Here is a 17,032-nt window from a genome sequence, read left to right as displayed (position 1 = left end):
AGATCTGGAAAACTCAGTTCAGAGCAGAGAATTTCTTTGTCTCACATGCAACTGACCAAACTTGTAATAAACAATTCCAGCATTCAAAAATACGGAAATATTAATCCAGAACATTTTCTAGTATGCATAAATACTAATGATTCAGTTATTTTTTCCAGTCAGTTATATTGATTACAATACAGTCTACAATCTATATTTTCTACAACACAATAAAAATTCAGTTGACAGCTACAAATCATCTCTGAAATTGGTCAATGTTCTCCCAAATCTCTATCACAATTTGGCAGCATGCATCCTTACAAGCCCTTTTCAGCTAAAGATTAATATGACAGGAGAATAATTCTGACAGAGGAGCACTATAAGCATCAGAAGATTTGTGTGCACTTTAGTTCTGAAGCTTAGTATTTACAAGTTAATGTCATGGTTGTAATATGAAGCAGCATAATAATTTTCAAGTAAAGCAACCTTTGTTAAATGATTTTCCTGGTGAATAACAAACTTAGGATCCAGACTGAGAAACTGTAGTGTTGCAAATAATAAGTGTTAAATAAAAAAAGGGTGTGCAATTTGAGAAAGAGGTCCGCATTCAACACTCTTTATTCAAGTAAAATTTGTATCAACTTCCATGAAAAGAAATTCTAAATAGTGGTCCTTACATATTTCAGAAAAGACATTTAATCATGCTACAGGCAGAAGTCATGGACTCCACTATTATTTTCCAAGCACGAATGTTTATTCTTCTTGATTTAGCTGTTGCTCTAATTAGGGGGCTTATTTTCCAGACAATTACTCTTTTCACAAAAGGCATGTCTATACAGCAGAGAAAAACCCTCAGCTGGCCCATGCCAGCTGATACGAGTTTGCAGGGCTCAGGCTCATGGGCTGTTTCACTGCTCGCCTGGAAGTCCACGTAGTTCTTTGCTGTGTATATGTACCCAAACAGGTAAGAGGAAAATTCATCAAAATTGAGATGACGGCTGTCTGACCACTACTTTGACACGCATGTGTTATTGATAGATTTTTTTTTTTTTTTTTTTTAGTAATTTGTGCACTAAAAACAAACTATTTTGAAAATAAATTGCACATGCTTAAATGCACCATGATCTGCACAAAACCAGTTGGGGGTATTGCAGGTATAAATTCTTAAATTAATATTCTCAAATGTTAATTAGAAAGTTCAATCCAAACCAATTTCTTTCAGCTCCTAGAATTCATAGTAATTTGGACCTTGACAAAAATAACTGATTAATAATAACTAATTTTTTAAATTACAAATAATCTGCAAAATAATTTATTGTGCAAAGTTACATGTGAATAATTTACAGTATTTTACCTATGCTCAATCAAAATATGGCTTGAAACAGCCAAGATTTCTTCAGAATTGTTGTAAACCAAACTGAAGTTAAAAAGCAGAAGACATTAAAACAGACAGAATGCACAGAACAGATAATCAAGTGATCCATTCCCTCTTGCCCATTCCCAGCTTCTGGCAAACACAGGCTAAAGGGACACCATTCCTGCCCATCCTGGCCAACAGCCATTGATGGACCTATCTTCCATGAATGTATCTAGCTCTTTTTTAAACCCTATTATAGTCTTGGCCTTCACAACATCCTCGGGCAAAGACTTCCACAGTTTGACTGTGCGCTGTGTGAAGAAATACTTCCCCTTGTTTGTTTTAAACTTGCTGCCTATTAATTTCATTTGGTGACCCCTAGTTCTTGTGTTATGAGGAATAAATAACAGTTCCGGGATGCTGCACGTGCGGCAGCAGGGCTCTGGATGAGCAGGGAACCTCATAGTAAGCGGGCCGGGGTTGGATAAGGGGTGGGGGGCAGTCAGGGGACAGGAAGCAGGATGGGTTGGATGTGGGCGTGGGATCCCGGGGGTGGTGGTTAGGGGCAGGGCTCTCTGGAGGGGGCAGTCAGGGAGCAGGGGGGTTGGATGGGGCATGGGAGTCCCAGGGTCTGTTAGGGGGTGGGGGGTGGATAGGGGTCAGGGCAGTCAGGGGCCAGGGAGCAAGGAGAGTCCTGGGGGGCAGTTGGGGGAGGTCTCTGGAGGGGATGGTCAGGGGACAAGGAGATGGGGGGGTTGGATGAGTTGGGAGTTCGGGGGGGCTGTCAGGAAGTAGGGGTGTGGAGAGGTGTTGAGCAGGCAAGGAGCGGCGGGGGGGGGGGTGTATGGATCCAGAGTTCTGGGGGTCCTGTCAGGGGGGTGGGGAGCAGTTGGATAGGCATGGGAGTCCGGGGGGTTCTGTCTGGGTGCAGGGGTGTGGATAAGGGTTGGGGCAGTCAGGGGACAGGTAGGAGTGGGGTCCTAGGGGGGCCAGGAGACAAGTAGCAAGGAGGCTCAGACAAGGGGTGGGGTCCTGGGGGGGCAGTTGGGGGTAGGGTCCCAGGAGGAGGTTGTCAGGGGACAAGGAGCGGGGGGAGGTTGTGGGTTCTGAGAAGGGCAGTCACCCAGCCCTCTGCCCTGACCCCACCACACACACACACACACCCCCAGCCCTGTGCCCTGAGCCCTGCACCCCCACACATCCCCCAGGCCCCTGCCCTGAGCCCTGTAACACCCAGCCCTCTGCTGACTCCTTCACACCCACCCCACGACCCCAGCTGATTCTGGCACCTCCACACATAACCAGCCCCCCCCGCCCTGACACCTGCATCCCCCTCACATGCCCCCAGCTCTCTGTCCTGACGCTTGCACCCCACACATCCCCACCCCCATCCTGAGCACCAAACAGGAGCTCCTGCACCCCCACTCACATTCCCACCTGCACCCCTCACACCAAATGGGAGATGCTCACGTAAGTGCCCCCACACCCAAACCTCCTGCCCCAACCCTGAGCCCCGTCCCTCATTCTAGCTCCTGGCCAGATCCCTCGCCCCTAGCCCTGTGCTCAGTGCACTCCCATCCTCAGCTCAGTGCAGAGAGAGGAAGAGAATAGGCCAGAACCAGGGAGAAGATAGGTATCCACCGTATGTAGGCAGGGCCAGTACCCCAGACCAGAAGCGGGATCCTGGCTGGCAGGAACCGGCGGATGAACCCCTGAGCAGCAGTGGGCGGAGCCGCTCAGCCCACTGCCAGTCTGGGGTCCCGACAGCCTGCTGCGGTCTGGGGTTCTGGCTGCTAGATCCTTCCCAGCTGGGGTCCCGTCCGCAGGCTCGCTCAGCCCGCTGCCAGCCTAGGTGAACAGAACTCCAGACCAGCAGCGGGCTGAGCGAGCCAGCGGCATAAGATCAATATTTTAATTTAATTTTAAATGAAGCTTCTTAAACATTTTGAAAATCTTGTTTATTTTACAATACAACACTAGTTTAGTTATATAATATATAAACTTGTAGAGTGAGACCTTCTAAAAACATTAAAATGTATTATTGGCACGTAAAAGCGTAAATTAGAGCGCATAAATGAAGACTCGGCACACCACTTCTGAAAGGCTGCCAACCCGTTATTTACTTTATCCACACTGGTCATGACTTTATAAACCTCTATCATATCCTTCCCCTTAGTTATCTCTTTTCCAAGCTGAAAAATCTCAATCTTATTAATCTCTCCCTATACAGAAGCTAATCATTTTGTTGCCCTTTTTGAACTTTTTCCAATTCCAATATATTGATGAATTATACCTTTACAAATATGTAGCCAGACTGGCTGCCAGTGTCCTTTTGCCTCAACAATTACTTTAATTTAAGCATCTTTATACTAATCTATATAGCATAAAAAGTTTAAGATTTTTAGAACTATTTTTTCATAACCCTGTGTACACTGATGACTAAGAAACATTGCAGCACTTATGTAGGAAAGTTAAATGGGTTATTAGCAGTCTCAATAAATTTTCATAACCTTAGCAAAGAATCATCAGTTCATTACTGTACACTATATACAAACGTATCCCATATTTGGGAAAGCTAACAATATTACCCATGCAAATTGCATATGTATACATCCTTAACTAGGGAGAATTAGGAACAGTAAACCTGGAATAAAATGTTAACATTCCAGTTTCTTTAATCTGAATTTACAGGAATACAGAATGAGGGTTTATCACAAATTTTGTATGTATGTGTTTATTTCTTAGATAACAGAAAATAAATTTAGCACATAAAAAGGTAAATTCAAGAAGCTTTAATGTGTAACAATTTTACAGATACACACCATTCAAGGACATTACCTAGTACACAAAATAAAATAACTGAAATCTAACAAGAAGGATTTTGCTTCATTTATTTTCCTCTACATTTTGAAGTGGACTTACAGGTTTTCAGATACAAAGAAAACAGGTTTACTGTACATTATGAATCAATTGCTGGTATGGTACCTATAATGGTTACAAAACAGCCTTATTGCACAGTCTGTCTTTATATATAATTGACACCAACACACACAAATAATATGATCAGATGTCTTGCCATTCTATTTTGCTGTTGTGCAACATCTAAAGATCAATTTTTTAAAAAATTAAGAATTACTTATGCAGCCTGATAGGTCATTCACTGAATTTCATAATCAAAATGCTTATCCTGAATATGTAACAGATGTTACTTTATGCAAATTCACTGACTTCACCACATTGAGCCACTGGGAGAAGCACCTTTTGAATTTGAGACATTTCACTTTCAACAGCAAAACTGTGCAAATTGTTCAGAGAGCTAGTCCCCTGTCTTCCTCCCCTTTACTCTGAGCAAGAACAGATGAAGCAATACTGGCACAAGAAAGAAACTATCACAACCGTACTGCTGAAATAAAACGGGACTCATGTTTAAAGTAACAACATCCAATCTTTGTTCTTGCAGGATTTCAAGTTAATATTCCATAATAAATATAAAAACAAAATAATATTTGTTTACATTTAAATTTCTGTTCATGTCTATGTCAAAAGTTAACTTAAATTACTGTATAACTGGAAGAAACTATGGTTAACTAATCTCTTCACTTGTTTCAAGTTCTTAAAAGGCGTGTCTCTAACTCTCTACAGAAGTAATGAGCTGCAAACATGTTTGAGAACTGTGGAATGAACTGTGTTAGTCAAATACGTATACTAAACATTAAATAACTGAATATTGTATATATTATAATTAAGGCTATGATATAGTCACGGGTATTTTTAGTAAAAGTCATGGATAGATCACAGGGAATAAACAAAAATTTACAGCCCATGACCTGTCCATAACTTATACCTGTGATTAAATTGGGGTGGGGTGGGGGGGAGAGAAGGGGCCCTGCTTGGGGGGAGAGAGAGAACCAGGGCGGTGCGGGGGGAGGGCGGGAGGAAAACCAGGGGGCCCGCTGCTTTGTCCAGCGCCTGCTGCCCAAGGCCAGCGAAGCGCTGCTGCTTTGGCCAGCCAGGAACTGCTGCCTGGAGCCACCAGGGCAGCAGCTGGTGTGGCTGTCCCCAGAGCTGCTCCAGCAGCAGCTGGTGTGGCTGTCCAGGAGTGCCACCTGAGCAGCTGGCCCCAGAGCCATCTGCTTTGGTAGCCCTGGGGTCAGCCACACTGGCCTCTGAAGAAGTCATAGAGGTTGAAGAAAGTCATGGAAGAGAATCTTTCCCTTGATGTAAATGGGAACTAGAACTGGGCCATCCAGAGCACACAATCTTATGCAATCAAATATAGATAATAGTGGCAACTGTGAAGCTAAGTACTTTTACAGCAACACAACCTTTGAGATCTACGAATGATAAGCACTTTAGAATTAAAAGCCCTCCAGGGCTAATGGCTCATCAAGCTGACACAGTTAAGGCACATCAATTTCATAGCGAATGGGTAAGGATACAATTCTGTCAAGGGCAACACAGATTCCAGGACTTTCTGGGATCTATGCGACTTTTTCTCAGACTGGAGCAGTAGCCCCTGGGCCCGGGTGAGCCCCTGCTGCAGGATCAGCAGCGGGGCAAGCCCTGGCAGCACTCTGTCTTACAGGTGAACCCACAAAGAGAAAACAAGGATGCCCTGGCCTGGAATAGAACAAACATTGCTGCTATTCTTACTGTTGTAAGCCCTCCCCAAATCCAACAATGTGAAGTGGCAAAGGGAGGAAATGTGTGAACTGTTACACCCCCTAAGTGGTGGTAATAAGGTAGATGAGGACTTTTAAGAATTTACCCTTGGAAAACTGTACTACTAGCCCCCCCCCCCCATGGGAATTTGGCAATGTCAGTACATGGTGTATGGATTGGAGGGGGGAATCCTAACCCAGTGGAAAATATCAAATTTATCAGGAAATATTGTGTTATATTCCTTAGGATATGTCATCATCAATGACAGTGGGAAACAGTCATCCAGACATGTGGTTTATCATGAAGGGCTGAAAAAATAACTCTCTGGCCTCCTGGGTTGTTTGGGTTATGGGGTTCCACAACTGGGCTGTGGTGTTACTATGTGTAATCACAATGGTAACTCCATAGAGAACAATCCTTAAGCTTGCAGTTATGTACATATCAGACTGGGCATGAAGTCTCCCCTGGGACGCTGGGAATATAACAATTTAACCGCCTTGCAGAATATAACCCTACAAGTAATTTTAATGCCAAGCTGAAAGGATTCTGATTTAAGCTGGCCACAGCCTGGAACTGGAAAAACTTCCTTATGGGCGAACGTGTGGGAGCGGGTGCAACCAAAGCTCGTCAATGTGTCCTTTCAGTCCATTACATGGATGGGTGGTACACCCCAAAGAATGGTGAATAGACCATGACAAACTTCCCAAGGCGTAGGGCCTGGCCTTCCTGGGTGCAGGCAGGGATGGAGAGGCAGACACTGCACCTGGACGTGACACGGACTTCTCCAAAGCAGTACAGACAACATTGGTGCTCATCGCTGAGCAAAAATGAGTGAGGGCAGGAAGCGCAGACTTCGAATCCTGGTGTCTTCTGCATAATCCAGTACTCCAGATACAGGTGCTTGGGGGACAGGGGGTTGGTTGGGCAGGAAACCGCCAAAGCAGCATCCCAAAGTCCTTAATCCTATAAAAATTACTACGAACACTAAAACTACTACTACTAAAAAAAAAAAAAGAAAAAAAATCAGTTAAATCCTAACTACATATAAGAATAAAAACAATTTTTCTGGAAAGTTTGTCACTAAGGACTAGAGAAAAGCGGAAGCTCCAACTCAGACCACTCAGTGGTGAGAAGGAATTGAAGACATGATCAGTCCACTTGCCCTTTATAATCTCGGGCAAATCCACAATATGATACAAAGGCACATGCACCAATGGACACTACTACTTCAAAAAAGCTCCAGTTCTGGGCTCATGGAGGATTTGCACAACCCTCAATGGAATACAATAGGGACCATCACTCGAAGAAAAAGGTACCATTTTGCAGCTGGGTGAACTGGATGTAGCCTTTCATTGTGAAATCAAGCGATACTCAAACCCACAACTTTCACTGCAGTTGAGCATCTTAACCACTCAGCAACTGCACCTTGCACTATGGAACCGCAAAGTATCACCACAACATATGCTTGGTCATAAAGGTTTATTTAGGGGTTTTCATTATATCCCGAACATTTAACAGCTTATACATTCCTAAAACAAATCCTTTATGGCTGATATTTTTAATGTTTACTCTCAGTCCAAAAGTGAGTGTTCTCCTCTTTTTAATGTTTGAATCAATTCTTTTAAGTCATTTTGAGGGCGAATAAGTTATTCTTACACTGAACAGAGTGAGATTTTTTTTTTGCCCACAACTCTAAATGATTTACTACTTAGACTACAGAAGAACAAATAAATTGCCAGGTGCTTTCTAAATGCAAATTTCATAGTTTTTAATGCCAGAAGAAGAAATTACTGAGTTCATTAATCTGACCTAGAATTTCACGAAACCCATAACTTGCAGTTCAACTATAGCACTTTTTGTTATTGTTTAAGATTTGCAGACTTTACCTCGATTTTAAGATCAAGATTGGATGAAGAAACCACCAATGCCCTAGGAAAGCTGCTCAAAGGTTTAATGACTCTCCGTTAAAAATCTTCACTTTAGTTGTAATCTGAACTTGTCTAGCTTCAATTTCCAGCCACTGGGTTTTACACCTTCATCTAATAAATAGCCCTTTTTTATCTGATTTCTGCTCCCCACATAAGTATTTATAGACAATCATCAAGTCATCTCAACATTCTGAACGTGAAGATAAATAGATTAAGAACATGTCTATGCTACAAGTGCCACAAAGGCACAGCTTTAGCATAGACACTTGCTACAGTGAAGGAAGGGATAAAATCCTTCCCTCAAGAGGCAGCAGCTAGGTCAACACATTAATTCTTCTATCAACCTAACAGGGTCTAGATTCTATACAAGTGTCTAAACGGTGAATTTTTCACATCCTTGAGCAAAGTTGCTAGGTTGACCTAAGTTTTAGGTCTGTAGACCAGGCCTCATCTTCAGTAATATTACTGTAATCCAGGCTGCAAATAATTCCTGTAGCTCTTTTCTGGACTCATCTCAAATTGTCAACATCTTTTTTGAAATATGGATGCCAGACTGGGACATAATATCCTAGTAATGGTCTCACTAATGCTGTATACATTGGTAATAACATCTTTTTATGTCTATTTGATATTCTGCTACTTATAAGGGAATTGCATTTATTTTCTTAGCTACCATACTGGAACTTGAAATTCAGCTGGGTTACCAGCCATGAAACTTAAGTCTTTTTCTTAGTCACTTCATTTCAAAATACAAGGTGCAAGCCCAGCCCATAAACAGCCCAGAATCTAAGATGGGAAACAACATATGAAGAGGGTATGGTGGAAAAGATTGGGGGGGGGGGGTGGACAGAGAAAATCACTTTTTAAAATAAAGCATCAGTGACTCCCCTGGCTTGCCCAGTATTAGTGGCATACTTGGGGGAGAAATGTGAAGGCAAGAATAGTGGCCTTACAATCTAGCTCAGGGAAAGCACTCTGTGCATAAAGGAACAGCATAAGAGCATGCGAAGACATTTCCATGTACAGTGGACATACCTGTGGCTGAGGCTGTCACTAGAAGACAAAAGAGCAATGTGATAAGAATCAGAGTTGGTAAGTAAGAAGAAGATGAATCGTGAAGAGCCTTGCAGGCAAGGACAAGAAACCTGAGCTTGATATGGTGGGAAACAGGAAACCAAAGGAGGGATTTAAGGGGGTAAGGATTGATGCCAAGAAAGATGGATTTCACAGCTACATTTGTAAACAAAGGAGGTGATGACAAGGAGACCAAGGAATAGGAGATTGTAGTAACCACGATACAAAATGATGAGACAAGAAGTTCCAGTGGTGTGGACAGAAAGACATGGTCAGCTACTATAAATGATACGGAGTAAAAATTGGCAAGATTTGTACATGGCTTGGATCTGGGGTAGGAATAAATCAAGGATGTATCAAGGTTACAGAGCTGAAAGAAAGGGTGTATGGTTGTGACTTCAATAGGGAAATCAGGAGGATGGGAAAAGAGATAGGAAAGATGAGGTAATAAGAAAGGTATTAAAATGAATATTAACATCACTCATAATAAGATTTTCATTAAATGGCAGCATTTTTAAAACTAATAAAAGGAAATACTTTTTAAAAAAACATCGGAAACTCACTGCCACATTACTGAGATCAAGAGATCAGAATTTAAATAAAAGGATTAGACACTTGCATGGACTATGAGAATATCTACTATTACATTAGTTATATATTTATTTTTAAATGGGCATTTAAAATCTGATGCTCTCGTGCACAAGACAACCATTAACTGGCAGAGTTAGGAAGAAACTTCCACAAAGTTCAGGTTATTCCCTTTCCAGCAGTTTGAAAGTCTCAGAAATTATGGAAGAAGTTTTAATTAAATTAAGCAATCTCTACTCATTCCAGATTAACGTTCAGTGGAAGATTGCAGACGACACAAAAACTGGTGGAGAGTTAAATAATGAAGAGGGCAGGTCACTGATCTGTCACTTGGTAAACTAGGAACAAACAAACAATACACATTTTAATATGGCTCATTGTAAATGTACGTATTTGGGAACAAAGAATGCAGGCCATACTTACAGGAGGGGGCCCTCTATCCTGGGACGCAGCAATGCTGAAAAAGACTAGGTTCGTGGCAGATAATCAGCTGAACATGAGCTACCAGTGTGATGCTGTGGCCAAAGGAGCTAATGCGATCCTAGGATGCATAAATGGCAAACTTGAGAAGAAGCAAGGAGGTTATTTTCTCTCTGTATTTGGCACTGGTGGGACCACTGCTGGAGTACTGTGTCCAATTCTGGTGCCCACAATTCAAGAAAGATGTTGATAAACGTTCACAGAAAAGCCATAAGAATGATTAATGGCTAAGAAAACATTCCTTATAGTGATATAATGAAAGAGCTCAATTTATTTAGCTTAACAAAGAGACAGTTAAGGGGTGACTTGATCACAAGCTATAAGTACCTACATGGGGAACAACTACACTCCACATCCAAGTAGGAGGAAGGAGAGAGGTAGGGAACTCCCTATTTCACATAAGCCTCTGGCTAGTAAGTATTTTATGAATATGCATGTTCAACCACCATTCTCTGTGTGCTAGAAGAACGAACATGTAAGCCTGTCTTTTCCCTTCAGATGATCCCAGCTGAGGTATTCACAACTCTAACACCAGAGTCCTAGTGTGGGGGGAGGATGGTCTCAATAATCTACCTCTCATCCATCATCCACATTTGGAATTCTCTCCTCATCATTACTCTAGCACTTTCCCCAACCAGCAACAGAATTCTGCTGCCCACAAGAGTCTAAATGGCAAATCTGAAACTAACCAGTCTGGTATATTTCACTACACTGGGAGTAGCAATAAAACCATCAATAGAAAAACAAGTTTTTGTATCTAGGTATTGATATCAATTTAATTTGTATAATATACGTATTTGGGGAAAAGTATCAGTGTGCTATTTTAAAAATCACCAGGTGACTAATGTGAGTCAGGTTTATTAATATGGTATAGGAAAAAGGTTCTATGACAGGGGCAGGCAACCTATGGCAAAGCACGCTAACTGATTTTCAGTGGCACTCACACTGCCTAGGTCTTGGCTTGAGTCCAGGGGGCTCTGAACTTAAATTTAATTTTAAATGAAACTTCTTAAATATTTTAAAAGCTTTATTTACTTTACATACAATAGTTTAGTTATACATATATATATATATATATATATATATATATATAACTAAACTATTGTATGTAAAGTAAATAAGGCTTTTTATATATATATATATATATATATATATATAACTAAACTATTGTATGTAAAGTAAATAAGGCTTTTTATATATATATATATATATATATATATATATATATATATATATATATATATATATATATATTAGACATAGAAAAAGACCTTCTAAAAACGTTAAAATGTAATCCTGGCACACAAAACCTTAAATTATAGTAAATAAAGGAAGACTTGGCACACCACTTCTGAAAGGTTGCTGACCCCTGTTCTAAGCGATACCAGTCTCCAAAGAGCAGTCCTGTACAGCCCCATGTAACATTCATGTTATGCAGAAGGTGTGCTCCCCAAGTTATATCCCTAAAGCCATCTTTTTATACCCCACCTATTCACCTGTTAAAGGTACTATATAAGTCACTTGAAACAGGATTTAATTAATTAGCTTTACTTTGTTTGTTTCTGGTACCATGGTGTACCCTTTGTCTTTTCTTCCGAAACCATGTACTCTAGGTCATGATGCACCCTTATCTTTGTTCTGAGCAAATGCATTCCAGGTACTACGGAGAGTGAGGGCACCTCCTAGGTTCCTATGGGGAATTTCTGTTGCCATGAAGAAATAATCACGTCCTATACTTACAGTTTTCCTGTCAGAGGGGTAGTCGTGTTAGTTTTCCTAGCTACTCAAGCCAAGGTTTACTTCAGCATTAAATTTACAGGATTATAACAAAGGTACAAGCCAATCTAAGCTACATAACTGCTATACTACTGCTTAATAATAGCCAGACACATATATTGTTGGTAGTATTATCAGCATAATATACAAGCATGCTAGCCAGGGTACATCAGTTAACAAGCCCAAGTAGAATATGTCAAAATAGAACATGATATAGGTTTTTTTTCCAGCATCACACTTTTATGTGAATGACTGTTGAAGTCCTGAATTGTGATATGCTGCTCTCTTCAGACCTTTTTGTTTATAACAATAATGCTCAAGAAGCCACTACCCAGTCTTTTCTGAATAAGTACCCAGTATGAAGCACTATAAAAGGCATACCCTGTTTTGTGAAACCTTAAAAATTTAGCTCAAATTAGCTTTAAAAGTTCTACCCACAAAGTTTGCCAATTTACCACAATATTACTATTTGAACATTTGATGTCAGTTAGAGTTCATACCCATTTTGTACTTATTCAGCCTCTCACAATGCTCAGGCTTTTTAGACATTTGTTTTACTATCATGCTAAATTTCAGATATAATCCCTGATGTTATATATAGAGGACAATGCAACAATTTTGACCACACTGTCATCCTAATATCTATCTAAATACATTGATTTTTTTAAACATGTTCAAAAGATGACTTTAGCTAAACTTACTGTCTTATCCTCCTGTTTCCGCAGCCACATTACCATCACAGTTAAACGAGTTTCTTCCATTTTGAACACTGCTAGTTTGAGAGTAATTCCAAGAAGTACCACTGTGACCAGTAATCTCTCTCAAACTAGAATCTTTTAATAACCATAATTTCTCATTTTCAGTATTACTACTTTATTAAATACACTTGTTCCCTTTTTCTAGATACTTCTACTTTTGCAGAGTTTAAGACCAACTTGTTCTTCTGCCAAGAAATGAATATCCACTCAGCACTCTATTTGAATAATGCATCAGAATATATGTACAGCTTTGACACATGCTGCAGTAGCATCACCATTAAATATCATATTTTATAGAATTAGAACAATACTGAGTGGTGACATATTAAGTCAAAATGATGTAGGTGGTCTGCTTCTAAGAGATCAAATTTACTTTCAAGTAAATCCAATTTTTGACACTTCATGGCTAAGGTGGAAGTGTGAATTGGGGTGGGGGGGGGAGATATTAGTTCCTCTGGAAGTATCAAGAATTTTTAAAATTGTCTTATTTGTGAGACTGTTTCCAGAGAACCAGAAATCTGAGACTTCTCAGTAATTGAACCAGTAAATAAAGGGAGTCACTAGACCAACCTCCTTCTTTACAAGCATGAAAAATACCTAGGGCAGTTTGTATGCTCTACTGAGAATTAACAAGCTGCAACCTAAATTTGAAACACTTCACAAAACACCTTTTTCAACAACAAAAAACAGATTCAAGCTACAACTAAATAGCCTTGTCTGCTGGCATCTTCAGAGGGTTGACGAGTGATGATAAGAAGCTTGAGCCGAGGCCTAGCATGATTATGGGGAAGTTTTTTTGGGTACTGCACCTGGCAAATATGCAGCCTGTCACTGCTCGAAGGGGAAGGTGGGGGCGTTTCCCTGGTTTCTGCTTGAACAATGAAACAGGAACCTACCGGGGGGAAGGGATCGGGCTCTGCTCATCATCCTCTTCCCGGGGCCGGCCAAGTCTCCTGCAATGCCAGGCCCCTCATTGTCCTGGGCACACGGGACTCGCCCGCCCACCCGTGCCCGCCGCAGGAGCGAGCTGCCCAGGGTGGCCCCGTAGGTCCATGGCGGTCTCGTGGGCTCAAGCCATGCCCGGAACAGAGTTCAGGGACACAGGAAGAGTCAGCGCCGCCGGCTAACGCTGCCGCTGCCCCGCCCCGCCTTCACCCGGAGCCCGGCCTCAGCCGGTCCCGAGTCCCGCTGTGCTGCCCACCGGAACCCGCGGGCAGCGAGCGCCCCTCGCCGAGTGCGGGATTGGGCCGCCCCGGTTACCAGCAGGGAGCCTGTCTCCCACAGCGGCCCCGCCCTGCCCCTCACAGCCCAAGGGGTGGGCAGCCGCCCGCACCGCTCACCCAGGGCCCAGCCCCTCCCTCACCAGGTGTCACCCTTGCGCAGGGCGGTTTTGAGCAGCGCCGCGACGTCCGAGCGCTGGGTCTCCAGATCCGCCGCGCCTCCCTCCGCCATCTTCTCCCCCCGGCGACGGCGGCGGCGGCGGCGGCAGCAGGGGCAGGAGCGAGCCGCGCTGCATGCTGGGAGTGACGTAACCGGGGAGACGCCCTCCCCTTGCAACACCAACCCGAAGGCGTGGACAAGAGGGGAGACCTCGGCGAGCTGGCGGCTCGGGAGTCGCTGCTGCCCCTAGCGGGCGGGAGGTCTCTCAGCTGCGCTCCGCGTAGGCAGGTGTAACGTCACTTTGAGCAGCCCTCCCGTTTTCTGGAGCGGTAGCTGTTTCTGTCGTTACAGTGAAGGTGGGCTCTGTTGCACCATAGTGAAAACTGAAAAATGTTTAATGACCGTTTTATTAGATTTAACTCACGTTTTAAAATCATCACGCAAATTAAAGTTGGTTACTCAACTCTTCTATGAAGCACTATATCTACCTACTTCAGTTCCTTGTTATAATTTTGCACAACTCTGTTAATGAACTTCTTGAATGCAGCACATTCATCTTTGGTGGCCTCTGACGTGTCCCATACTTCCATTCCTTCAAGTGATGTGCTTATTAGTTCATTCACAGGATCAGGCAGAAGGCAACTTCTTTCAGAACACAAAATTCTATTCAATGATGAAAAAGAACGCTCAACTGTAGCTGTTGTGACTGGGAGTAGCAAGAGATGAATTCCTACTTCTTTCATCCCAGGAAACATAGCACAAAGATCGGGGGTTGAGCCACTAGTGACGTTAAAAAGAAGTTGAAATCTAATCTTCATTCATTCGTCTTATGATATTCCACTCTGTGTTCAAATTCTTTAGTCTGTCATGAGCATGTGGCAGCCCCATTGCTGGCAGTGCCTCACTCCACTCAACTGTCAGTGTTTTATAGGACAGGGATCTGTAAAAGCTATTTAGAGGTTGAGTAGAATTGAGAAGTCACTGTTGCAGATTTTTAAGAATCAAGTATGCGTACTTTTTCAGTTGCCTTAACAAACACTTCTTGTCCTCTTCACTTAAGGATTCAATATAAATGCCATCATTAGTCAACTTCTGGACAGAAGTCTTTGCTTCTTCCAATACTTTTTCAATGGATAGCTCTCTGATTTGTCAAAATGTAGCTTCTATTGCTGGACAAAGATCTACTACTGTTGTCGCAGATGCCTGGATGGCGTTGTTTAATTGACCCAAGTGGTTTCAACAGTACACTTACAAGAGAGAGAATGGCAATAGTCTTCTCTGACCATAGTAGCAAAAGTAATCCACCAGCCTCACTACTTAGATCCATCCCATCTTGGTAGATACTTTCCAAAGCCAGTAATAACGGCTGGCGTAATTTTAAGACAACCGCCAAGGATCGCTCATGAGAAAGCCAGAGGGTTTTCGCAGGTTGGACTAATTTGAACTTCAGTCCCAGTGCATCTTCTATATTTTCCAAGATATTCAGTCTTTTTGGATTCTTACTGAAAAAAGAATATAATGAAGACATTAAATTTATAGCCCTTTTAATGTCTTTTGAAGAGTCTGCAGCTTGTACGAGCGCTAGTTGGAGTAGATGGCCTCTGCAGTGTGTATAGGAGAGATTAGGGTTACACTTTTCTCTGAGCAAAGCTTGTACTCCACCATGTCTTCCAGCTCCATCAAATGCACAAGCAGCCATCTGTCTGGGGTCCAACTGACAAGCATTTAAATCTTCTAAGATGTGGGTTGTCACAGATGCAGCAAATGTGTTTCTATAACTTGAACATCTAGAAATGCATCTACTGGCCTACCACTGACATCAAGATAACGTACACAGTGACTTAATACTTGATGCCCATTTGCACTGGTGCATTCATCAGCCATGTATGCATATTTTCTGAATGTGATAGAGAGTTTTTCACTTTTTCAACTGTTGAGTCTTTCACTTTTTCACCACATGCTTCTAGCCCATCAGTTGAGTTTCTTGCAGAAGGATAGCAAGCATCTGCTGGTCTTGTTCGGAACCAGTGTTCAGCTTCAGGATGAACAAGTGACAATGCACTTAACATTGGCCTCCAGTTTGTAGTGTGTGGTATCTCCTGCTTAAATAGAAAGTATGATTCCACAGCTATGTTTGTTCACATGAACTGTGTTGTGTCTCCAGCATTCTTAACCGCTCCATTGACATTCACCGGCGTTGTCCTTGGTCAATGGAGACTCTGAGTTCAGAGGCGCATTCACATGAGTTCACCTCCCAGGTGGGGGAGCAGGAAGGCACCTTGCTCATTCCTCCAGCTGCTCACTGTTTGCTCTGGCCACTGTTGTTCATTGTGCCACTGTTCACTCCATTGTTCTGTTGCCAATGGCCCTGCGCAATCACCTTCTGCTGCCACCTGCCACTGTGACCTCTGCTAGGTTGTCTCTTGAGGTTCCACCCAGCTCTCAGTGTTTTCAGCTGAGCTCTCAGTGGGGAAACCTCGCTGCTAGTGCAGACTGGGCCGTCTCTTCCACAGAAACACTGTCCCACAGCAGATTTAAGTACTTAGACCTGATTATCAGTGATTTCAACCTTAGTGATCACTTAACAAAACAAAAGACCATCTATGGAGCCTAATCAGCTCTGTCTTTAAACAGCAGAGGGTGGCAGGTCAAATAGTACCATCAAGCAAAACACCTGTCCCCACCCTCTCTCTTGATGCCTTCAATCAGCACAGGTATGTACAGTTCTACTACACTTTATTCATACAATAAGATTAACAACATTTCATTACCCCCCACATTAAAGTGGTTTGTAACCCAACTCCAGCCAAAATCTATCACTTGGGCAACGCAACTCTGTTTGCTGGATACCTAGGTAGATTAGGTGTAAATGTAAATACAATCTGGTCCTGAAGCCTTTTCCCCCAGCCCCCAGCTCATCACTAGCAGTAAGGGAGAGCTCATCTAGACTTTGCTTACAAATCATAAATTGAAATTATTAAATTGGCCAACATCACCGACATGAATGCACTGACATTGTCATAAAAAATAACAGCTGTATAAGAAAGCTA

General features: G+C 42.4%; 1 protein-coding gene across 8 annotated transcripts in view; it reads right to left on the bottom strand.

Annotated features, from left to right (window-relative positions):
- The window catches only part of USP15 (ubiquitin specific peptidase 15), a 131,695-nt gene extending 117,589 nt beyond the window's left edge, over nt 1-14,106 (bottom strand). For all 8 annotated transcript variants that reach the window (XR_007769402.1, XR_007769420.1, XR_007769426.1 and 5 more), the window contains exon 1: nt 13,966-14,106. Coding sequence is in view for 5 of the 8 variants with exons in the window: in XM_050923363.1 (XP_050779320.1) it covers nt 13,966-14,054 (89 nt within the window). In the remaining 3 variants the exon portion in view is untranslated. The remainder of the gene's footprint in view (nt 1-13,965) is intronic.
- Nucleotides 14,107-17,032: the final 2,926 nt, after the last annotated feature.

This window comes from Gopherus flavomarginatus, chromosome 1, assembly GCF_025201925.1.
Source record: "Gopherus flavomarginatus isolate rGopFla2 chromosome 1, rGopFla2.mat.asm, whole genome shotgun sequence".
In the NCBI taxonomy this organism is placed as follows: Eukaryota; Metazoa; Chordata; order Testudines; family Testudinidae; genus Gopherus; species Gopherus flavomarginatus.
The sequence above is the reverse complement of the archived record's forward strand: the minus strand, read 5'-3'. Positions and strand labels throughout refer to the sequence as shown.